Source organism: Martes martes (genome assembly GCF_963455335.1).
Source record: "Martes martes genome assembly, chromosome: 1".
Taxonomy (NCBI): Eukaryota; Metazoa; Chordata; class Mammalia; order Carnivora; family Mustelidae; genus Martes; species Martes martes.
In genome coordinates this window covers 132,095,171-132,119,788 of record NC_137888.1, presented here as the reverse complement: position 1 = coordinate 132,119,788, position 24,618 = coordinate 132,095,171, and the positions used below count along the sequence as shown (strand labels likewise).

Genomic DNA, 24,618 nt, shown 5'->3' with positions numbered 1-24,618 from the left:
ATTTTGGTTTTACTCTCGGGCTCTTGTTGGTCCTATACAATACAATATTCCAAGGAAACAAAAACTGTTGAAAATTAAGCAACAAAACATAACCTAAGCTATCCTAAAGAGGAACTCCACCGAATTATAAAACTATATATAGAGAAAGTATATAATAATTCTTATTAGTTCATATAATAATATATTGTACTATACTTTTCTGCATGGAGAACACATATATTGTAAAGTTCAAATGCATTTAAATTATAATAATGTTCTCATCTCTCCATTTTATGGAGCCTTATCTCATCAGGGAATAACTTGGTGTGCTACACAGCATTACATGGGGTTTACACAATCACTGTGGGAAGACTCAAAGTTCTCACACTCAATGGGCCATCTACGGCGTGTGATGAGTCACTGGGCACCATGGCTGCCTCAAGGAGACACACACATAAACCCCATCCTCGCCAGGACTTTGGTCATGTCATGTCAGCCTCTTAACGCTGTAAACTACATCTCCCGCTTTCCCAAACTATAACAACAATGTGATTGCATGACACACGGCAGGAAACCCAAGTGCATCTGGTGTCCAAGCAGCCTCTGCTGTCAGGATAGAAGGAAGGAATGGGAGGACAGAGGGACGCAGCAACTTGCAAAGGGACTTACAGCTGGGCCTGAGGGGCAGCCAGGCACAATCCAGCAGGGACACAGTCTATAGCCGGCCACTCCCTCTGCCTCTAGTAAATGCCTGGAAAGCCGGAAGGAAAGAAGGGCAACGCTCTGCTGTTTTAAGTCTCCAGTCTCGGAAGTTTTCTGGACAGCGAGTTCAGAGGCTACCCCTTGGATGGAGGGGAGTGTCCTCAAGGAACTGATAAGAAGGGCTTAAAACTTGGCCAGAATCACCCCTGCAAAAGAATGGGGAACTCAGCTCCTTAAACCCAATTATTCAGTGAGCAAGCTACTTCCGGAAAGGGATTAAGAACTTCTGGATGCTACATTAACTCTTTCAAGTCACCAAGGACCATTTTGAGCTCCGACATCCTTGTTTAAAACAATTATTACAACATTAATTGAATTTCAAAAGATACAATTAGAACGAAACATAGTACCACTTTTATTACTGTCTACTTATACAAGTCTTTTCTCCAAGGGGATCAAGGTGATTTATAAACTCCTAATTAACAGAAGGTAATTCAATCACACTCTTACTGTAAGGTATCATTAGTTTCTCTCAGGTCTGTGTGACTAAGTATAGATGTTAGTTAAGAGAAAAAAAGCAATTGGAGGTTTCTCTGTAATGAAAAGCAGTATTTTTATTTTATTTATTTATTTAATTTTTTAGCCCAGTGAAGTGCCCGCAGTATTCCAGGAATTGCAGATCAAGAAGGAAGACAAGAATGAGGTTGACCAGCTACTAGTATATTTACGGTAGAAACCCAGGATTTGTTCCGGGTGTTGACAACGTAACTCAAGGGTTCCCCTGTCTCTTCCCCTTTCAGAGAAGAGAGACAACTCACCTAAACCTTATCTTCTGCTTTTCACTTTGTAATTTAAACCTGCCTTTATGAAATGGAGCAGCCATGCTCTCTCTACAGCAGAGCTGTGCTCTGAACTTTGGAGTGATACACGCACAGAAGGTTTTAAAGCTTCATGAGCTGCAGGTGTCTAGCATTTGGAAACTAACACCATGATGATAACTCCCATTTACTGAGAATTTACAATGGTCTGGGCTATTTACATATAATTTTGTACTCTTGGAGGTGGTGAAACTATGCCCACTTTACGGATAGAGAAGTAGACTCGCCCTCAGTCACACCCTCAGATAAGCACCGATAGGCAGGGCCCATTTCATCATCAGGGCTCATATTCTTTGCCAGCACAACCCCAGCCCCCAAAACCCACTCATATACTTCCTAGGGTCTGGGGTGTATACTTCCTCCTTCATTCCCCAATTTCTAGTCACGGTGCCTTTGGAGAGAGCTGTTTTGCACGTAGGTATTCATACTGCACGCACACCCGCCCAGATGGTCAGTGTGAAGCTACAACTGTACTTACTGGCGAAACACACCGGGGCATTACCTTCTGCTGGATGCCCGGTGCACTAACTCAATTCATGATGGCAGGTGAGATAAGGACAAAGACTTTCCCAAGGTGGGGTCAGAGCTGGTGGGCAGTGTGCATGTGCGTGCATGCATGCGCGTGTGTGTGGGTGTGTGTCCAGGAGAGTCCGGATTTTTCTCCCAGGAGCACAGGAGTGTGATACAGCTCACTTAGCAGGGACAGTGAGTGCCAGCAATGAAGCGGGTGGGACAACTGAGAGAAGATGGCTGTCTGACTCAAGTATTTCTCTGCTTGGTACAACAGGAGCCTATGCCCGTCAATTAGCTCGAATGAAAATCCATCTGTGGACCCGCTCTAGGAAATCCTAGAACAGTGCACTCTATATGAGCAACGTTCCCATCCCAGGGTGGCTTCACTGAATCCAGCTGGGTGAACAACTAGGACTCTCCCTTCCACTCCTCACCTCTGCTGCATTTTCCTCTTAGGACATACGAATCTTTAAGTAGGGAATTTCAGACACAGCAAAGTCCTCTGGCAAAAGGTAGGGGAGATCTGAGAGTATGAACAAGAGGTAAATGATCTGGGAAGGGGACCCTCATGCCTGCATTCCTCTATCCACCTGTTGGGAGTCCCAAGCCTTTGGCCTCTGGCCCACCCCTCCCACTGGCATCTCAGGCATCTCCTTCTTGTGGGACCCATTACAAAGGCTCCACTCACTGCCTTAGGACGTAGGGACTGCCGTCTGGTACCAAGCCTGGAAGAGCGGCAGTCCCAACTTCCAGCCCCTGGCCAGCCCTGAAACCTAACCCTCCCAAGGAAGACTACATGTGATGACATAAATCAGCCAAGTTCAGGAAAATGTAGCCATTTGGGGGCAGAGAGACAGGGTAGGAAGAACACCTGATCTGTGTCCTGGAGATCAAGGTCATTTTCATTCACTCATTTATACATCTACCTTGTGCACCTGCTCTCTGATAGAGACAGCATGGTGAGCAGGGCACACACTGTCCCTGCCATCCTGGAGCTCCGATCCAGCAGCGGGCGAGAGAGGTACCTTAAAAAAAAAAAAAAAAAAGAAACCAAACCAACGAGTATATAATTACAAGCTGCAATGGGTGCGAGAAGGAAATGAACAGCATAAAGAAGCAGGGTGTGGGAAGCTGCAGAGGGCCCTCGGAGTAGACCCCATTCCCCCTGGTGTGGGGTGGGGTTCACAGGTTCCATCTCCGCCTCTAGCACCCTTTATATCCCTTCCCTGATGAGACAGCTTTAAATAGAATGTGGTTAGCACAGCCTGAATTTTTTCATTTGAGAGAAAGCCCTGCTCTCTGCTTGGAAAGGGTAAAAGGAAACCAGGGCTTTTCAGAGACATACAGAGCCTGCTTGGGAATTCCACCCAATTCCCCCTTCTCTGCAATAAGAGAAGCTGGCTTCAACTGATACAAGCAGCACCACTTAAACTCCATTCCTTGGCTCATTTTTTAACGCCTCAGTACTAAGCAGCACAAGCAGGACTATACGCTCATTGTGAAGTAAGCTAGTTACACAGTTTTCTGGATAACAAAACTCTGCGCGATGGTTCACCATTCCCGCCGAGGTAGCCAGCTTGCCTGGGGAGCACTGCCAGCAGCCAGAGCAAAAGTTTTTGTTGACTTTCCTCTTCCAATGCCCCCCTCTAGTGCCTGCAGGTTCTTGACCATCAAAAAGCTAACAAATGTCAACAGTGTTAAGCTTTTCCAGGACAGGAGCCCTCCAGCTCTGGCGGCGTGCTCCTCCTACCAACTGAACAAGTAGAATGCTGTTGTGATGGGTCAAAATTCAAAACGCATTACTTTAAAAAAAGTAACTCCATTACTTTAAAAAAAGAGAAAGAAAACCCTCTGAAATCATAATTTAAACTGGTGAAGGCAAATATGGGAACCAGGGCATTAAAATACCCTAGGGACTTTTTCGCCTGATCCTCTTTGTGAGGGGTTGGCCAAGCCTTCCTGCGAAGGAGCAGACCGTAGGTATTTGAGGCTTTTAGGCTCAGGCTCAGTTTCTGTCTCAACAACTCCGTGCTGCTGTTGTGGTACAAAAACGGTCACAGAGCATGTGAGGGTTCTAATACAGCTTTGTTTATGGGCACTGAGACTTGGATTTCACATTACAAGTCATACAGTATTATTTTTCTATCGTTTTCCATCATTTAGCATGTAAGAACCACTCAAAACAGCTTGCAGACCATACAAAAACAGCTGGTGGCAGATCAGGACCCACAGGCCAGTTTCCCAACCCCTGACCTAACATGGTACAAGATGCATTGGTGACATTGGACTAAATGTATTCAAGAGAACATAGCTTGAGAGATTACATTCACATTTCAGAAAAGAGCATGAAAAATTGAGTGCAACTAGTATTTCCAAAGGGTAAACATATGATATGTGTCGGCTAAAGAAAGATTTGGTTATGGAGAGTCCTAACATTGGTCAAAGACTTCCATAGATTCACCACAAAAACAGGGCTCCGTTTCAGGAAATCAACTAAAAATTAGTTAAGTACCATCCCACTTCCATTTAGCTAAATACTCAGCCATTTCTATTTATAAAGATAGGGTTTGGGGGGTTTGTTTGTTTGCTTGCTTCCTTGCTTGTTTTCGGCACCAGATAAGTGATTTAAAAACCAAAATTATTGGGCTCCTCCGTGGCTCAGTCAGTTAAGCATCTGCTTTTGGCTCCCAGAGTCCCAGGGAAACAGCCCCATAGCACATGGTGGGGAGCCTGCTTCTCCCTCTGCCCCTCACCCAGCTCATGAGTTCTCTCTCTCAAATAAATAAAATCTTCAAAAAAACCCCCAAATTATTTTTTGCCCATACGATGACATAAATGATGGTGTGACTCCATACACTCCTCTAGCGTAGGAGTGTAATGTTTATAAAGACAGAATGATCAACACTCATTTCAAAGAAAATACCAGAATTAAAGAGTTCTGTAAGTTGATAAAAGATGTCCTATATAAAATCTCCATATAAAAATCTAAACCGGTCAGCCCTAAAGATCTGACTAATACGAAATGCAGTAGGGAAATAAATATTTTAAACTACCTAACATGTTATTTTTAAGTTAATTGGTAATTAAGCTTGTAGAGTTAAACTTAACTCTGAACACATCATATTGTCCACCCACTGAGTTTACAGTGAGAGTAGTTTTCTTATGGTTCAGAATTTAAAATACCCTAATTAAGTTAGAAAAGCCTTTAAAGCCATTATTAAGTCCTATTTTTATTCCTGATAAATTCATGTGGTAGTAAGGTCAGATTTCTGGTATTAAAGGTGGTTATTTCTGTGGGGTGAGTGGCATTAATTATTTCATGTCAATCTGGGGGAATAGAAATGAACAGAATGAAAAACAGGAGCTGTTAAAATAGAGTAAGGAGTGACAGTTCCTGCGGTCCCCACTGAGCGAGAAGTCGGTGTGCAGAGGGCAGTCACTGCGTGGCCCCCTGCACACTCGAGGGTTTTGGTGAGGTTGAGGGTGAACACTCCCACTCACGCCAAACCGGGAGAGAACAGATCCACAGGCAGGGCTTAATTTTACTTGTCTCATGAGGATGAGGTCAAATGTAACACATCAACAAGATGTAGGCTTCAAAGCTTGTGTAGTGCCAAATGTTATTTATAGGCACACATCTAGCTGTGAAGAAAAATCACCACCTCATTATTCAAAAGGCTGTGGAAAAACACCTTTAAAACTTTAAAACTAGGGATATAACAGACTTAAAAAAAAAAAAAAAAAAAAGGTCAGAAATGAGTATACCCTACTGCCCCAGAAAAGATGTCAGAAGGTGGTTCGAGTAAGTGCCTACAATCACATTGTAGTGCATACAATCTCAAAACCGATTCGGAAATACATGATTTTTCATATAAGCTGGTTATCTCAGTAGCTTCATTTTCACGGAGTTGGTTCCATTCAAATTATCCCATTTCCTGGAGAGTTGTCTTCTAAACTGTGATTGCACATCTAAAGCATATTGTCCACAAAAACAGAGGCGCTCATCTTTGCGTTTATAAACAAATCTATGTATCACCACTAACAACTTTATACAAGTATCTGATGTAATTTCAGTCTTTTTAAACTCAACTCCAAATTACACTTGTGACAGTGCTGAATTCCTAAATGGAAGAGTATATGCTGTTCTAAACTCCACAAAAATGGGTGGTAATAAATCAAATCAATCTTTGAATGGATCTCACATGTATAAAGTCAGGGCATGATAGTAAAAACATCAAAATTCTAAATAATAAAATTATATTATCCAGGTAACTTCCATGTTTTCTAAACTCTAACCTGAATATGGACAACAAAGGGACACACTGAAATATTAAGCTGCTCATCCTTTTGATGAATCTTTGACCAAAAAAAATACTTCTGAAAAGAAATTCACACGTGTGATTCTTACTTGTTAATTGTAGCCAGCACTGGTAAAATAATCACTCAGGCAAACGATTTCCATTTAACCGCCTGGAGAACATTCTGAACCCCAAATGGAGCCAGACACAGGGCAAACTGCAGGCTCAGAGGGCAAAGGCAGCCATTTCTCCAGCCTTTCCTGGGTCCTCCAATGGGGTGTGGCCCAGGTAGTACTTGGGGTTTCAAAGTGGAGCCCACACTTGGGGAGCTCCAGGGTTCCCAACTCAGGTCTCTGCATCCTGACAGAGATGGAGATGAACACACTGATTTCTCTGCCAAAGTAGCTGGCAAAGCCACCTCTGTGCCAACAGCAAAGGTTAGAGGGTCAAGAGAGACACAGCCATCTGCTGGGTCCAAGGTGAGAGGACCAGAGGGCTCCCAAGCTCAAGGGAAAAAGCAGGCTGAATGTATCAGTGAGCTACGAAGTGCATGTTCTAGGTCAGCTAATCTTCATTTCTGTGAATCTAAAAGGATCTGGAACTCACAAGCTGCGTAAAGACATACAAATAAATTACCATGCACTGAAAGCCAATTAGGTTCTTTTTGTTTCTTTGATCATCACTTTTCTGTTTGAAAAGGATTCCCACAAAAGAGGACACTCACACCTACCAAACTAGATGTAGAGATGATATTGTTCTGTGGACATGACAAAAATAATTCCAAACTTTAAGATGTCAAACAGATTCTGGAAGTTGAAAAAACTTTTTCTTTTAAAGAGCTTCACAGTAGGGGCGCCTGGGTGGCTCAGTGGGTTAAAGCCTCTGCCTTCGGCTCAGGTCATGATCCCAGGGTACTGGGATCGAGTCCCGCATCGGGCTCTCTGCTCAGCAGGGAGCCTGCTTCCTCCCTCTCTCTCTGCCTGCCTCTCTGCCTACTTGTGATCTCTGTCTATCAAATAAATAAAATAAAATCTTTAAAAAAAAAAAAGAGCTTCACAGTATTAATAGTAGCAAATCAAAAATTTTGAATCTGGAAAACTTCAATTGCTGGAGAAATATAGGCATGGAGTAATTGTCCTTAAAGTTATTTTTCTCCCCTTCTTGCTTGGCAATTATTAGGCTTAACATAACTTCATCAGTCCAAACACACCAAACAGATGCCACTGTTCCAAGAGGCTCTAAGAAGAATGTTATTCACCTAACAATAAATGAAGGTCGCAGAGAACAATCTGGCTCTGCTTCTCCAGATGATCATAACAGAATCCCTTTAGCTGGTGGGGTTTTTAAAGCTGTCCCATCATACTTCTACTTCTACCCTCTGGCTCCTTTCTGAAACCCCCGGGGTTTCCTCTAGCTGGGACTTCAGGACTCCAGCAATCCCAAAGATGTGTTGCAGTGGGAAGGGAATGCTGACATCCGGGGGGTGGGGGGAGGGGGGCACAGCAGGAGCACAGGTGCTGTGGGAAAGGGGCAGAGCCACTTTTTCCCACATGCACTGCCATACTTTAGAAACCATTTTGCCCCGGGGGCTTTCCACCGATTCAAACAGCTAGTTTCAGAGCCCTGGGTGAAGCGTAGCTCGCTTATAAAATCAGACACTTCTCCGTTTTAAAGGTCAAATTAGATTTTTATTTGGGTTCCCACCAAAACAACAGGCTTGAAAGTCAGGATGTGTGGAGGAGAAATAATTTTCTAGATTGTTTTAACATGCGAAGAATCAACCCACAGATCACAGAGCCTTAAGCCCTGGAGTTGGGGAGACGGCCATCCACCTCCCAAGGCTGGGCGGAAAGGTTGGCGGCACGCAGACAGGAGGAGGGAAAGAACAGTGGAGAAGTTAGAAGTCCGTCTCTTGAAGTCCTGAGTGAGAGTAGCTAGGGAGTCCCTCCATTGCATGGCCATGAGTGTGGCTAGGGAGTCCCTCCACTGCATGGCCCGGTCTCAAGGTGAATGGGGACAGAGGGGAGGAAGGCAAGCTTTAGAGTGATGCTCTTTATAAGCACAAAGAAAGAAGCCTTCTGCAACCATTCCCCTCCAGGCAACCAGTGACCACTTTGTAGAGAAGCAAAGGGAAAGAAAGTCCAAGAGACTGAGCATTTTACCTCAAGAGATGAGTATTTACAGTCCAAAGAAGATAAAATAAATCAATGCAATGGATTCAAGTTCACCAAACTGAACAGAAATTGGGGCATACCCACCTCCCTCCTGAGAGAGGAAAGCTGCATTTTCCTTTGCCTTCTAAGTTGAGTGTGAGGTTTGCACTCAGACTCTGCCCCAGAGGCACAGATCATAGAGGGGCTGAGCCTGGGTGCTGGCCACAGTAGCCCAGCTCCCTCTGCTCAGTGAACTTTTACTTCTTCAAAGTTAAATGGAGACAAAAGTTTACCGAATAAACTAGGATAAGAAAGCTAAACACTTCCTCACAGCTTCTAGAAGCCACCAGTGCACATCACAACTAACCAAAAGAACAGTATGAATGTATTATTTACAGAGGAAGGACAGCATTTTATGTATACAGTTTGTTCCTTCTTTCTTTCCTTCCTCCCTTCCTCTCTTTCTTTCTTAATTTCCTGGAAGCATCCTTGACAGAAAGAACTTAGCAAACAACCTGCCTTTACCCAATGCAGAAACATAAAATACTTTCAGGCAAGAAGAGACTATATCAAAAATAAACTGAAAGAATGTAAGAGCAAAATCGAAAATGCAATGTGGGATTTGATGGGAACAAGTAATTCCCCTGCTCTTGTATAGGCAAAAAAAAAAAAAAAAAAGATCACAGGGCTTCAGTGATCTTAGTACTATAAAAAATGTAGTAGTGTTCTTCTGCATAAAGCATAGGTTTAGAAAGAAGTTCCCTAAAAAAAAAAAAAAAGAAGAAGAAGAAGTTCCCTAACTTTTCTGGAGCTTTAGGTGGCGGATATGTTTTATACATAGTTTCTACAAGATTCAGTAAAATAAAAATATGAAAATAATAAAGAAATTCAGTGTTTGAAAAATAAGCAATCTTGCTTTGCCCTTTAAAAGGCCAAAGAAAGACTCCAAACAGAGAAGTAAAAGGGTAGAGACCCCACCAAATACATGTCCCAAACCACTGCAGGGTAACAGTTCCCCAGGTAGCCTTGGTTCAAGTGATATCCACCCGAGAACCGAAATGAGCCAAGAGCCGGCTCCCGTTTCCTTTTACCAATATGGTTGGACAGCACCAGCCATATCACCGTTTCCTAGCTTACGCAGAAATTTTAAGTCAGACTGCGGGTATGTCAGATGATACAGGGGCTTGCTTAATACCATTTATCACTTCTTGCCTGAAGACACCGCCTGACAACATGTTGAACTCCATTACGGTTTTCATGTCTGTCCTCCCAGAGAGTCTGGAGTTAGGTATCCAATTTAGTTGATAAAAACTGCTGTAGGGTGAAGTCTCAAGGGAATGGTCAGTCCTTCAAATGCTATTCTTTCCCCAACTGCTCATTGCTTAAGTATCTGGTGGGGGTGTGTGTGTGTGTGAGAGAGAGAGAGAGAGAGAGAGAACTTCTGAGTATGTGCTCCTTGGTTTCTGCGGAGACATATAAAACTAGAAAACGGATCAGAAGGAAAATCTACCATCACCAGCGCGTGCACACCCTGAGCACTATCTTCCAAATGTTTCTGAGTCTCCCTGTATCTGATTACCGAGTGGCAGCCTGCTGCATCTGATCTAATCCTGCATGTGACACTGTCATCACGCTGTAATCTTTAACGTTTCCTCCCCCTCCTAGCAGCGCAGCAGCTTGAACGGTTTTGGAGTGGCTCAGCTGTATGGTTTGAACGGTTCCAGGGAAATTGCGTTTGGACACATCACTGGCTGGACCTCCCCTGTCACTGAATTAAATGACAGCCTTTGAGTTTCTGATCCTCCCTCTGTGGGATATCCACCTTTCTACACACACACACACACAGACACACACCCTAAGCTCAGTCTTATCCTAAAGCATAGTAATCTATCTGGTCTTTTTTCTCTGATTACAAAAGTTGGGAAGGTTGACACCTCCAATTAAAAAGAAGCTTTTAATGTCAAGTTCTGAGGCAGTAAAGTGATAAAAGGAGCCACAAAGGAGACGGGGATCAATAGCAGCCTTATTATAGATCATCTCTGGCTTGGTCCAGATGGGCCGACTCCATTAATTATGAAGTGTGATTTATCTCTTTACCGCATTAGGCAGTGGCAAGACAAAATACATGAAATCACACCCGTAAGATAAAGCAGAATGCTCCTGACGTTGCATGCCAACCACCAGCATGTCTGTATAAGAAGGAAGACCTTCATTTCACATATTTCATTGAAAGAAACTTGTTTTAAAGAAATATTGAAAGTAATGTGTTAGAAGGGACTATTCAGTAATTTATATAAAAACACTCAGAGAGCAAATAATATCCTCCCAGACAAAGCATCAGTTTCCTCCCTTTAAACACTGAAAAAATACTATTCTCTACTGGATAAAGGGATTCCCCAGAGTATGCTTTCTTAATTAGATGTGAAAGCAATTAAAACCAAGATTTTTGTGAAGCTGTAAAAAGATCAAAACAAACTGAGTTTCAACAGAAAGTAGATACAAAGGCACTGCAATGGTAGGAATGAGGTCCCGTGTAATCTTTGAACAGATGGGGCTGCTTGTGCGTCCACCGCTGTGCGCAGGAACAGCCCTACTGCCTGGAACAGAATCAGGCATAATTTTCTTTACTGTTTCTTCTCTCCTTTCATTCCCTACAACTCCACTTTCAAGTTCATTACGGTGACTGAAGCCTATTCCGTGTTACAGAAAATCCTAACAAAATCAAGGAAAAACTTTTTTTCTTAAAAGAGCTGCATGAAGAGACCCTTCATGGGAGAGCTATCCTCTTAACCAATTTTAGGTGTACAGTCCATTTCTGTTGGCTATTGGCACGATGTTGGCCGGTGGGGACTCTGGAGCTTACTCGTCATACTTCACCAGAGCTATGCCTATTGATTAATAACTCCATTCCTCCATATCCTCCAGGTCCCTGGTAACTACCATTCCAGTCTTGGATTGTATGAATTTGGCTATTTTAGATCCCTCATGTAAGTGGAATCATGTAGTACTTATCTTTCCATGTCTGGCTCATTTCACTCTGAAGACTGTCCTCAAAGCCCCATGAAAAAAATTCTTAAGGAGAACTTTCTTTTCATGCAACATTTCCAAGTTTTCTCTCTAAAGAGGAAAGATGTTGAATCCTTGGTCTCTATAGTTTATTACAGATCTCACAAAAATTTAGAAATTTTAAGTCTGAAATAGGACACTAATAAAGATAGCTAGAAAGCTGAATTATTACTTTCATCAATACTAAAAGGATGGTAAAAATCACTTTCATTTAAAACGATGCTGAATTAGATCACTGATACTGATGGGCGGGAAGGGTTACACTGACCTGCCAGTGCAGGTGTGCTCTTAACAGCACTGTGTATTGTAAAGAGTACTGTTGTTCACTGTAACATAAACTCAGGTTATGTAATCCTTATTTTCTCCTACCAGCTTTTAATTACATGAGAGAACATTCTAGCTCAATTTTGATATTTGATTGTGAAAAGCAAATGCACTCAAGTTCATTTACATAAATTTTACTAAAATATTGAAATGTTTTGTTTTCTGAACTAATAATACAAAAGATATGTTCAGCTACCTATAACCAGATTTCTTTGAGTGGAATCTGATCTAGCTTTTGAAATAGGCTTCCTCAGTTTAAGCTCATCAAATCTGTCTTTTAATCTATACCAAAGTATGAAAAATGAATTCTTTTTCATCGTCATAAGGAACAGGAATCAGAAACAAATTACCTCCTACTTGGAGAACCCCACGTGAACAACTTTAGATTATTATTATTGAAAATATCTGAGCTTTATCTGTATATTGATCACTCATCTATACATCACACATGGTAATTTTCCTGACCTGGATTGCAGAAAAAACATGGGACAAAGACTCCTAAGCCTAGTTCTACCACTAATTTGATGTGCCAAAGGGTTTCCGTGGTTTCCTTTGGATCAGGAGCAAAATAAAAGCACTCACCATGTGGTCTTCAGGCTCTCTCTCACTCTCAGCCTCCTACACTGCATAATGCCTGAGGAAACATGCAGTGTGTATACGCATACTGTTCCAAGATGTACAGGAACAACCATGGCCCTCAGGTGAATCTCCCAGAATATCTGCTTCCACATTTCGGAGCACGTTTCACTCTGTGAACTCAGCTTTCAACAGCCTCCTCCTTATCACCTCTACCTATTCAAATGTGACTCATTCTTAAAGGTCTAGCTCAAAGGCCAGTATTTCCCTGAAGCTTCCTAATACCTAAACCTGAAACTGACCATTCTTGTCTATAACATCCAAATGGTTCGTTTACACATTTTATTTTTTTTAAGATTATTTATTTATTTATTTGACAGAGAGAGAGAGAGAGAGAGAGATCACAAGTAGGCAGAGAGGCAGGCAGAGAGAGAGGGAAGCAGCAGCCCCCCCCCCCCCCCTGCCAAGCAGAGAGCCCAATGCAGGGCTCAATCCCAGGACCCTGAGATCATGACCGGAGCTGAAGGCAGAGGCTTTAACCCACTGAGGCACCCAGACGTCCCTCGTCCCTCGTTTATACATTTTGAAATATCTGTTATGTATCATCTCACTATCTACGGATACACTTTATCTCCTCTATTAAACTGTAAACACCTCAAGGGGAGAAAAGGCTTATTTGCCTGACAACACATGGCCATTCCCAATCTCCATACCAGTCTAGTCCTTGTTTTCAATATCCCCCACCCCAATCTGCCTAGCCTAAGAAGGTGTCTCTACTTCTCTTCTTCCTCTACTCCTGCATGGCTTTGACACCTGCATGACTTTGACCCAGGGTTAAACCTCACCACTTCTAGGACCCAAGGAGGGACCACACATAGTACAAAACCACAATTTAGAAGGTCCATTTGTTGATGGTAATCACAAGGGCCATTAGGGCAATCAAGGGGCCATGGATAGGGTAACCACACAACTAATTATCTAAATAGGGTCACTTTTTTTTTTTTTTAAGATTTATTTATTTATTTATTTATTTGAGAAAGAGAGGGAGAGAGAAAGCAAGCACAAACAGGGTGAGGAGCAAAGGAAGAGGGAGAAGCTGACTCCCCACTGAGCTGGGAGCCCAGTGCAGGGCTCAGTTACAGGACTCCGGGATCATGACCTGAGCTGAAGGCAGATGCTTAACCGAATAAGCCACCCAGGCGCCCTCGATAGAGACACTTCTAAGTGTTAAAGGGGAACTATTAATAATTACTCTGGGGCAAGAGGTGTGTCAACAGGAAGACCAGGATATGTGGCCACCCCAGACGTGGGCATTCTTTCCTAGCCTCCAGAATGGTTTATAGGTTGTTCACATTTGCGTGATCAATTCCTTCTCTGCATTCTCCCCTTTCCCAAAGAAATGGCACATTTTTGATATATTGGCTTATTAATAAGAGTTTAGACACTGAGAAGTAATCACAATCGTGACAGCATAAATACATAACCGCACACTCTTAGGAGACGGCACACAGGGCTCTGGCCTCCCCAGAGGGCGAGCTTCAGCGGTGCAGACGGGCAAGGACACAGGAGTCCTGGAGGGGGTTTCTCACACTACTCTTAGTTCTCACTTGCAGCCTTTGTATTATAAATGGGAAGTCAACAAAATGAAATAAGATCTTATTTCCAAGGTTAATTTTGGGTAAAGCTCAACATAATATTACAAAAACAAAGAGCTATATTTAAGGTTCCAGACTGTCCAGGACATTAGCATACTTCCCATCCACACTCCTTTAGCTAGCTTTAATAAATTAATTGTCACAAGGTAAGAAACCATTAAATTACTTTAAAAAAGAAATATAAAATATAAGTATTACAAGAGTTATTGCTGTAGCAATATTATTTTAAAGTTAAAATTATAATAATTTGAATTTAATTTTAAATATTCTATGGCTTACTTTTTCAGATGGAGTTAAAACAGAACAAATCAATAGAGCTAGGGGTGTAATGCACCACAGCTATGTCTGTAAGGGCCTATTTAGCCAGAGCGATGCCATCCGGTTAAATAATGACTTTGTTGTTTACACAGTAAAACTTAAACTGTCCCTGCCCCCCTTCCCCCAGGGGCCTTACTTAAAACAAATCCTGGAAACTAGTCCCAGGTAACAAAGCCCAAATACAAGGGGGGGTCAGGCCAGGTGGAGGCATTCAATCAGTGGGGGTGCATACTGTTTCTTAGCTACCAAGGAGTGTGGGCCCCACACTTTGGGTGCCTTTTGGGCGCCCATTCTGCCCAAGGTGATAGGCGAGTTCAAATAGCTACTATAGGGTAAATTGTAATTCAGTTGGTCACTTATGTGTGACCTAGCAGGACTGTGCAGCTTTCTCCGTGTTACAATCTCATTGACCACCTCTGCGTGGCCAGGCCCAACCACACGGCCTTTGCCTATAAAAGCTAGTCTGTAAGGCAGAGAGGGTCATCGCCTCTTTGCAAGAGACGTCCCTGGCCAGTCAGTTTGATTCTTGATGCTTGGCACGAAATAAAGCTTTGCTTGACCTTCGCTTTGTATCAGTCTTGCTCATTTGACCATGGACCCCACATGTCCATTAAACATTAGGTAAGAGTAAATTTCACAGTTTAAAAAATTTGAACATACTAAAGCATTCTGTCTGATCACTTCTGCAGCAATACAACTATCCAGTTATGTGCAAATAAGAGTTTCGTGGTTAAGAGTTATCATTCAGGAGTCCAGGAGAAGAAGGGGCAGGGAGCTAAGGAGCCCTAAGGGATTCCTGTGCCGGATCCTGTGATGGGCGCTGGGAGGTCCAGGCGTCCAGAAGCCTCTTTGCCATGAACCCTGAGAACCTCCGTGGTCAGCACTCAGTTGCTGGTCTAGGTCCTAGGTCCTCACCCTTGTCCAGTCACCCCTGTTATCACCCACGTGGGGTGCCATCACCCCACTCTCGGGAAGTTCCTGGTAAAAAGGTTACCATGAAGAAAGGTCACTGAGGGACTGCCACAGAGATCCATGAAGCCCCAAGGGTCTAAGCCGTGCTAGATTTTGGTGAACAAAAGAGGTCTACAAGATGTCTAAGGATTTCACATGTGGCTTAAGCTTAAGAAGCATTTATATGCATCAGCTACCTCTTCTGTTTTCTTCTCATAAAACATGAGGAGGTGGGAACTAACGAGGTGGCCTCAGCCACAGCGTAAAAGAGTTCTTCAAACTTTCCCGTTTTTATCTGTTTTCCTACCTTTCCACTTTTTTCACCTTTACCTTCTCCTACCTTTCCACTTTTTGCTGCAAAGGAGCACAGCATAAGTGTCCCGTGCTTTGCTCCCCAGCTGCCTCCCTTACCCTCCGGTGGACTGGATGGCTCCCTGAGGACAGGGGCAACTCAAGTTCATTTTTGCAGCCCCCACAGTACCCAGCACAGTTCTCTCCCAAGTGTTTAGACGAACTTGCCCCTGGCCTTCCCTCTTTCTTCAGGCTGACCGCCACTCTCTGCAGTGTGCCTGCAGAGCCCACTGTTTTGGTCCTTAGATTGCTCACACTACCATGAATTCTAAGCTAGAAATAGTAGGGGACTAATACATATCTGCTAAAACGTGTGGCTACTGTGCAGGAATCGAGGAAAAAGGTAGGTAATGAACGGATACTCTGTTTAAAATACTGCATTCTACTGACTCGTACTTCCAGAACTTCTTTGCCTGAACACTTGAGCGAGTAAGATCAGGAAGTGACGAAGACCAAGAACAAAGGTATTTAGAACTTCTGTTTTTGGAAACAGTACCCCTTGGTCCAGTCAGCTTGTGAAACAGGGCATTCTCTATGTATCGCCCTCTTGGGAACTCAGTGTCAGCAAAAGCCCTAAGATATCCCGCAGTAAAGACATATGATTAGTTTTATTCAAACCAGTATTTCCCCAAATTGCTTTACCAAGGAGCCCTTTCTCCCATGTGACATTTACTAATCCCCTAAGAAGCCAAGGTTCCTCTGAACACACTGTGGGAAATGCTGGTCTAATCTGTTTTGTCTTTCCTTTGAATTGTATAAACCCCTCTGAATTAAAGCTTTCAGATCCAGTTCTAGAACGGTCAAAAATATTTCTGTTAAGTCTTATGATGCCACTCCCATTCTGTCTTATTAACCACAGCAGCTACATCATTCGAGGCCTAGTGTTTTGTGGTTGTAGCCCATGCATTTTGTGTAGAAGAGGTGGTAGAGGCGGCCTCCCAGTGCAAAGCACCCTGAGGAGCACAGGCTGCCAGCCTGGCCCATCTGGGAGAGGAGTGTCCCACACCCTTAACCTTGCAGGCTGGAGAGCAACCGTCAGCACTCCCGAGTGCTGACAGCCTCCACGACATCCTGGGGTCCAAACAGTGCTCTTCGCCCACTAATTCTCCCTTAGAGCTACGATAAGTCAAAAAGTACAATAAGACCAGGATAGGATTAACACAAATGCGATATATGTAAGAACAAAAATGTAATATTCTAGGTATCCTGAGGATACCTCATTAACGTTAAGTTGATTACGAATTACAGGTATCTCAGAGCAGTTGCTGTAAGGAAGGAAAGCGTCACACATTATAATCACAAGATGGAAGCAATTGTCCCTAATGGTGCTTAAAATTTATTTCAGAAAATAATTAAATTTCTCAGTTCTACCAGCCTGAACAATGAAAACAAAATAAAAATGAGCAAATCAAGGGCTGGATGCAGAGAAAGATAAAAAAAATTCTTCGCCGTGTATGTGTAGGAAATAGCACATGCTTTAGAAATCAATTCAGATATGTTCTTGAAAAGCAAACCACTATTTAATTCGACGGAAGCAAGTATTTCTGAATCCTGCTCTCTAAAACAACACTAATAAAATACTGAGCTCTTTCAAATGCAGCAAGGTCAGAGGAATCATTTTTCCAACATAGGTAAATGAAGCATGAAATGGGAACGCTCACCCTAGCAAGAGTGCCTGCCTGAGTATGTCTGGTTTTTTTGTCTTGAGATATCTCTCTCACCCAGGCTCCATAAAAATACAAAGAATAACTCACCATGTCATAAGTTGTTACAATCTTCTTTAGAACCTCAGGCACAATTCCCTGCAACTCCATCGTGGGGTACTGCTCGCTCAGATTCAGGACCACCAGCGGCGTGTTGTCAGGTCCCAAGAAGCGGGGAGACACCGCCAACATGCACTGCATGAGATTGGCCACAGACGAGAGGCCACACAGCTCCTTGAATGACACCACAGCATTCTGTTCAGTGGAAAGAAAGGAAGCGCTTACTTATTAACTGGAGGTTTTAGTTTCTTGTGGATATTCTACTTGATAGACTTGATTATACTTGAACTGCCTGGTACAACCACTATTAGCAATGTCATGACAGAATTAACCAATGATTATTCCATACCAGGGAAAAGTGGCTATTTTCCAAAGTAAATACAGTTATAGACATTTTCAATCCAATTTATCAAAAGTACAGAAGATGTGAGTAAGTTAAATTCATCTGAAGGATAAAACCTCTTTTCAGATCCAAGTTCACGGTGGTGCTAATGCTGATATGCAATCACAAGCAAACAAAAAGAATGACTTCTATGTTCAAAAAAGGTAAAGGAAAAAAAAATCAAATCAGGTTTACAGTAAGCATCAAATATGCCAGCCATCCAAAAAGGAAAGGAATATTTGCAAGGAAGGAAGACACTTGAGTGTCTTTCACCCATTTACACCAGTTCCAAATAGAAAGGAATTTTTTTTTTTTTTTTGGTTTAAACAACAAGCTTTTTGTCTCAGTTATGGAGGCTAAAAGTCCAAGATCAAGGTTTTGATATGGTTTGTTCCTCTGAGGGCATGAGAGACAGACTGCACTATCTCTCTTAGCTTTGGAAGTCATGTGAAGACAGAGCTCTACCAGCCAAGGGATGCCGAGGATTGCCAGCAAACTACAGAAAATCTAAAGGAATTTTAAGGACAAAGCAGTTTACTCAGGAGGTCTGCCCAGTAGGAGACCCTCCCCTATTAGCATGTCCACTGATTGCAACATCTCTCCCCCACCATCCCCTTCTCTCTTTTCTCACCACCGGAGCTATGCCATTAAAATCAGAAAGGACAAATACCCAACTTTTGTAGCAACATGGACAGGACTGGAAGAGATTATGCTGAGTGAAATAAGTCAAACAGAGAAAGTCAAGTATCATATGGTTTCACTTATTGGTGGAGCATAACAAATAATATAGAGGACAAGGGTAGATGGAGAGGAGAAGGGAGTTGAGGGAAATTGGAAGGGGAGGTGAACCATGAGAGACTATGGACTCTGAAAAACAACCTGAGGGTTTTGAAGGGGCGGGGGTGGGAGGGTGGGGGAACCAGGTGGTGGGTATTAGGGAGGGCACAGATTGCATGGAGCACTGGGTGTGGTGAAAAAACAATGAATACTGTTACGCTGAAAATAAATAAAAAATTTAATTTAAAAAAAAATCTCTGGTAAAGAAAACCCCTTGACACTGTCAAATGTCATGGTTGGCATTCTTAGAGCACTTACCAAGTGCTAAGCGAGTAGGACTACCTAGTATCCATTCCCTCACTTAATACTCCCAACAAGCTGTGCTGTGGGTGTGAAGCAGAGTCTCGGCTCTGACCTCTCTCTGTTGTTTCCCTAAGGTCACTCATCTGGTGAGGGAAGGAGTCAAAATTTTACCTGGAATCTGTTGATACTGAGGTTTATGCTTTTAGTTACTGTGCTATAACAACCGGTAAATTCTAACCAAAATGGGAGTTATTCCCGGTGCACTTGGGTCCTGATCTGGGCTGAGCATGGTGGCCAGAGGAGAAGAATCCAGGCCTTCCAAGTCCTGTGTCTTCTGTTCTCAGATACCCCAGTCTAAGAAATAAGCAGCACTTTGGTTTTCTCAAACATTTTCTTTAATATCTCTTGAAACATGGACTTTTAAGGACATTTCATTTAAAATCTCTTGGATGGTGACTGCTCATGATACCAAACCATGGCTGTGGGGTCTTCCAATCACTCCATCACACCTCCCTGTTTTATCTTCTTCACAGATCTTGCTAGCGTCTGCAACTGTCTTATTTGCTCATTCACCTGCTCACGGTCCATTTCCCTCCCTGCCGCCTGCTTGCAGCTAAAGGCACTGCTTGTTCATGGCTGCGTCCTCAGGGCCCAGACTCTCTGTGCGACAGGTGCCCATTAACCCTGCCACCGACCGCTCTGCCGGGCATGGCGCAGACACGCGACTCTGGACACAGGATGCTAGAGCTCCAGAGGATCCCCGCGGGAGTGCTGGGGCACGCACAGCCCTAGGGCAGGCAACAACAGTGAGCCTTGCTCTGAGCTAAGGGTTTCCCAAGCCATTCTTGCCCTCAGAAACAGGTAAGAGCCCTTCAGGTCTCTGCTAAAGCTTTGACTTGGAGAGAAAGAGAATAAAATTCCTCTATTGTGGCAAGGTCTTTTTATGAATGAGGTATCTATAAGATCTGTGCAGGGTTGAAATCTGCTGAATATTCTAAGTCAGATTTTACTTGCTGGTGGCATTCTTCTCGTGATAGTTATTTATAGTTATATAACCAGCTAATATATTTAATATATATGTTTTAATAAACACACACAGAGCAGTTACCACAGAGTGGCAGGCACTCTCACACACTGGGGTGGGAAAGGGCCAGAAGCTGTGTGAGGCAGGCCCTGGCACACTGCTGGACATGCGGACAATCCTTAATTACTTCCTGACTGCTTTTAGCCATTACACAGTTTAGAGGTAATTATTATCTTAGACTTCTAATAAATACAGACTCCACACGTCTTTTACTTAAACACTTGAACAACCGTCCTCCAAAAACAAGAGGCAGCTCAAAACACACACACATCAGATCACTTAAGTGCTTGCTATTTTCCTAGCAATACAGCTTCAGAAGAAAGGGTTGGAACATGGGCCTTTTAGTTTGGTAGGTCATCAAAGTATGTTCCAGCTAACGGATATTCTGGAAAACCAGAGATTCCCACGTACACTCTTAGAAAACAATGGAGATCTGTGAAGCAGACAAGGACTAAGATGTGGTTATGTGAGACAGCAACAAAACTGGCTTACTCTAATGCATTATCAATACTTTCGATACCAACTGCGGTTCTAGAAATGCAAATGATAAAAAAAGATGAGACTACTGGTAAATGTTCTAATAACAAATTGGAATTTACAAATTACCGAAAATGAAACATACTGTTGTAAACCCCAAAGCCCTCAAAGTATTCGTGGATGGTGCAGAGGGGGCACTGTGAAGAAAAGCCATTAAGGAAATACTTAAACCCAAGAGCATACCTGCATGTTCTCTCTCAGATCTGTGGCATCCCGGATAGGGGGCTGGGCATTCTTGAACACCTCGTCCACAGTTTTAATCCACAGTGTTCTTAAAGATGCATATTCCCTGGATTTCTTCCCTTTTCTCACAGAAAGGCCCCTTTTATGAGGTTTCCCTCCTCCTCTTCGGTTAGTAATAGCCACGTGGACAAACAAAGAGGCGTGCGCGAGGACCTCTCCAGTCAACGACTGCAGGGGGACGTGGCGGTAGCCTGTCTGTAAACATTCAAAGGGAATTGTGTACTGGCCAATGAACTCATCCCCAATGTAGTCATCATCCAGTACTACAAAGCGCACCATGGCCAGTTCAGGTAGGTTGATCTGAAATTCGAAGCTTTCATCAAAAATGGGAGCATCTCCATTCTGGTGCACAGTTTTTGTCCTTTGTTCTGCACAGTCGGCAGGGATTCCGTGAATCTCCACATAGACGTAAGGATCCACCACATCCCCTTTGGCACCTGATCCTTTGGGTTTGGGAAAGTTCTGCCCGCTGATGATTTTAATGTGAAGAAGCTGCGGTGAAACTCCTGGCACAGAGTCCTTCGTGTTGGCACTGAAGAAAGAAACCTCTTCCCTCATGATGGCCGGCCGGAGGACGTAGCCGCAGTTTCCGTTCTGCCGAAACCAGCCAATATTCAGGTCCATCATCAGGCCTGGGGTCTGAAAGTTCATGGCTACGATCTGACAGCCACACTTCCAAAAATCTTGAGGGTTCATGTTACTGGAGTCAATTCTCATTGGGCTGGGGAAAACCCTGGCGAGAAAACGTTTGTTGTAATTCACAAAGTCCCCGGGGTTTTCATTGGCGTATTTGCTGGCAAGCACTTCGTTAAACGAACAGACCTCCCAGTACTTCTGAACCTGAAATGATACCTGAAATTCTTTGAACTGAACGGACTTACAGATGCTCACCAGCTCAGACAGTTCTTTACAGAGCTGAAATCGCTTCACAGGCACATTGTTGGGCTGCTCCACATTCTCTTTGCCCATCCTCTGAGACATTTCTGCCCCTTCATCTTCGTCGGTAACATCCCCTTCAACGCCAGAGCAGTTTGAGGACAGCTTCTTTGCTTTAATTAGTATCCTCCCTTTCAGGACATCTGGGGATGGTAGGTAAGATTCCTCCACATTGGGCGATGTTGTATAGAGTTTGTCCCCTAAAATCTTCTTCATGTGCTGAACCATTACCTTCTGCTGTTTAATAGAGCAGTGATTTTCTAAACACAAGATTAGAGGGTACTCTGAAGCAAAGAATGCATACTTGTTAATAATATCAATGACGCTGCGGAAGACTATCTGAGAGGTCATGGTGTGGCCCGTGTAAATTACAGGTTCGTTATCTGGCCCATCCCACACATCCAGTTCAACACTCCGGCAACCCATTTTAAGAGCTCGGATGTATCCCGTGATGTCAGAGGGACCTCGGAACTGATCCTCTATTAAGTATGTATTATGAGATGAGTTTATAAAGTAATGAGACAAAGGTTGCTTCATATCTTGACAGACCTTCTTATGTTCCGGATCAAATATATAACAATCAGGGGACATAAGGTACTTAGTGAACCCATCTATGGAAAGCCAGCCCTTTTCCTGACCTTCTTTGGATGGCTCATATTTGCTAATAATTTCAAGGCTTATTTCCTCATTTATATGTGCCACACCCTGCTCTGCCTCAAGAAACATCATAAGGTCCTTGGTATCAAGAAATTCTTTATTGCTTGAAAACTGAACTAAAAGGAAATAAATTTCAGGTCTGGTACAAAGCTCATGGAAAACCTCAACAAATTCTTCCTTTGTGACTTCAGTACCAGCTTTGTCCTTGGATTTGTGCAATTCTTTGAACTTAAGCTCAATTTTGCTAGTTTTTAAACCGGGATTGAGGTCTCTGATACACTGCACAGCATTACACAGAGTTATATGTCCAAGGTTATCTACATCAATTTCACTAAACATTTGTGAAACCCAAGAAGTCCTCATGTTGTCTTGGCTACTTTCTAACATATCAAGTGTATGTTTTCCATAAGAAATTAGGTACCGCAGTCCCGTAACCCAGATGTTCGCAACATCTGCAGTGTTGGCAACCAAATCAAGTGACTCATAGTTCTCTCCATATATGACTGAAAATGCACAATCTTCAGATATCTGGTCAGAAATGCCATTGCTGCGGAATATGTCTGTATTTTTTCCTGTTCTCACTTCCTTGATGGATTTGATATCAATCTTGGCTTTCTCGGAATCCTTCTTAGATGGTTCCCACCTCAGGCTCTGCATGTCAGCATCCAATAAAAAGTACCTATGGTAAATCCTGGAGTTGGAGCGAACCTTCTTGAGTTCGGAACCCTCGACCATTGAATTGATGCAATCGCTTGCACTGCTGATCTTCTTCTCTGTCGGCATGCTACTAAACGAGACGGTCTTCTTCCGTTCTCTTTTCTGTTTTGTACCATCCTGGGAGAGAAAAAAAAAAAAAAGTGTAAAAGAATAACATAAACATGGGTTTCTGTGTTCAAGACTAGGAATAAAAATTTAATTTCTTCAAAAAAATCCTACTGTGAGGATCTCCTATTGAATGATCTATGATAAATGACAATCACTTCTAGAGCTTAGAAGCAGCCCTGGAATTTGCAGTCTAATATAAACAGGTAAAAAATCATTATTGAATAATTGCAAGCCCATGGGTGTCAAGAAACACAATTTCAGTAATACAAAATAAAATCCTGTACAGAGAATGGACTGCTTAATTTGCAAGGCTCAGGGAAAAATGAAAACGCAGGACTCCTTATTCAAAAATTGTTAAGCATTTTAGGGGCTCTTGGTGGCTCAGTCAGTTAAGCATCTGACTCTTGATTTCAGCTCAGGTCATGATCTCAAGGGCCATGAGGGCAAGCCTCCATTAGGCTCTGCACTGAGTGTGCGGAGCCTGCTTAAGATTCTCTCTCCTCGCCCTCTGCCCCTCCCCAGTCTCTCTCTCTCAAAAAAAAAAATTTTTTTTTGTTAAGAATTTTAAGGTGACAAAGGGGGCACCTGGGTGGCTCAGTGGATTAAGCCTCTGCCTTCGGCTCGGGTCATGATCTCAGGGTCCTGGGATCGAGCCCCACGTGGGGCTCTCTGCTCAGCAGGGAGCCTGCTTACTTCTCTCTCTGCCTGCCTCTCTGCGTACTTGTGATCTATCTCTCTGTGTCAAATAAATAAGTAAATTAAAAAAAAAAAAGAATTTTAAGGTGACAGAAGAGTATTGATTCAAGTACAGGGCCTTACTGAGTGTGGGGCCTACCCAACTGCACAGGTCATACACCCATGAAGCAGACTCTGCATCTGAATGCATCTCCCACACCAGTGTTCCTCAAAGGCCTGTCCCCACACCACTTGCCTCAGAACCACCTGGCTTACCTGATTAAAATGCAGATTCCTAGGCTCACAGGATCAGATCTCTAGGGGGTAGTGCTCAGGAATTCGCACTGTAAGCAACACTCTAGGTGAAGGGGAGGCACACTGAAGTTTGAAAACCACTTCCTGACCACTTGGACTCACTAAGATATCTGGGCTATTTCTGGAAACGCCAAAAATCCAGAAACAGCTAAATACTGACCACTAAACTGTGTGTTAAATGAGTAGACACTGAAATTCCAGCCAAAATTCCTGGCTCTTAAGTGTCTCCGATTAGTCATGGTTCTCAAGACTTCGCACGCGTACGGTTCTGCGGCTGCAGTTGTACTGAGTCTGGGTGGGAGGACAGCTGAGGGTGCTTCTGACACCCTAGAGCTGGATTTATTAAAGCCTACTGCC

General features: G+C 43.2%; 1 protein-coding gene across 1 annotated transcript in view; it reads right to left on the bottom strand.

The window, feature by feature from the left end:
• PLCL2 (phospholipase C like 2) overlaps positions 1–24,618 on the bottom strand; it is a gene marked incomplete at its 5' end in the record, with an annotated part of 190,991 nt that overhangs the window by 52,636 nt on the left and 113,737 nt on the right. The window contains 2 exons of the mRNA XM_080809822.1: positions 17,519–17,722; positions 20,794–23,280. Of these exons, the coding sequence (XP_080665948.1) occupies positions 17,519–17,722; positions 20,794–23,280 (2,691 nt within the window). The remainder of the gene's footprint in view (positions 1–17,518; positions 17,723–20,793; positions 23,281–24,618) is intronic.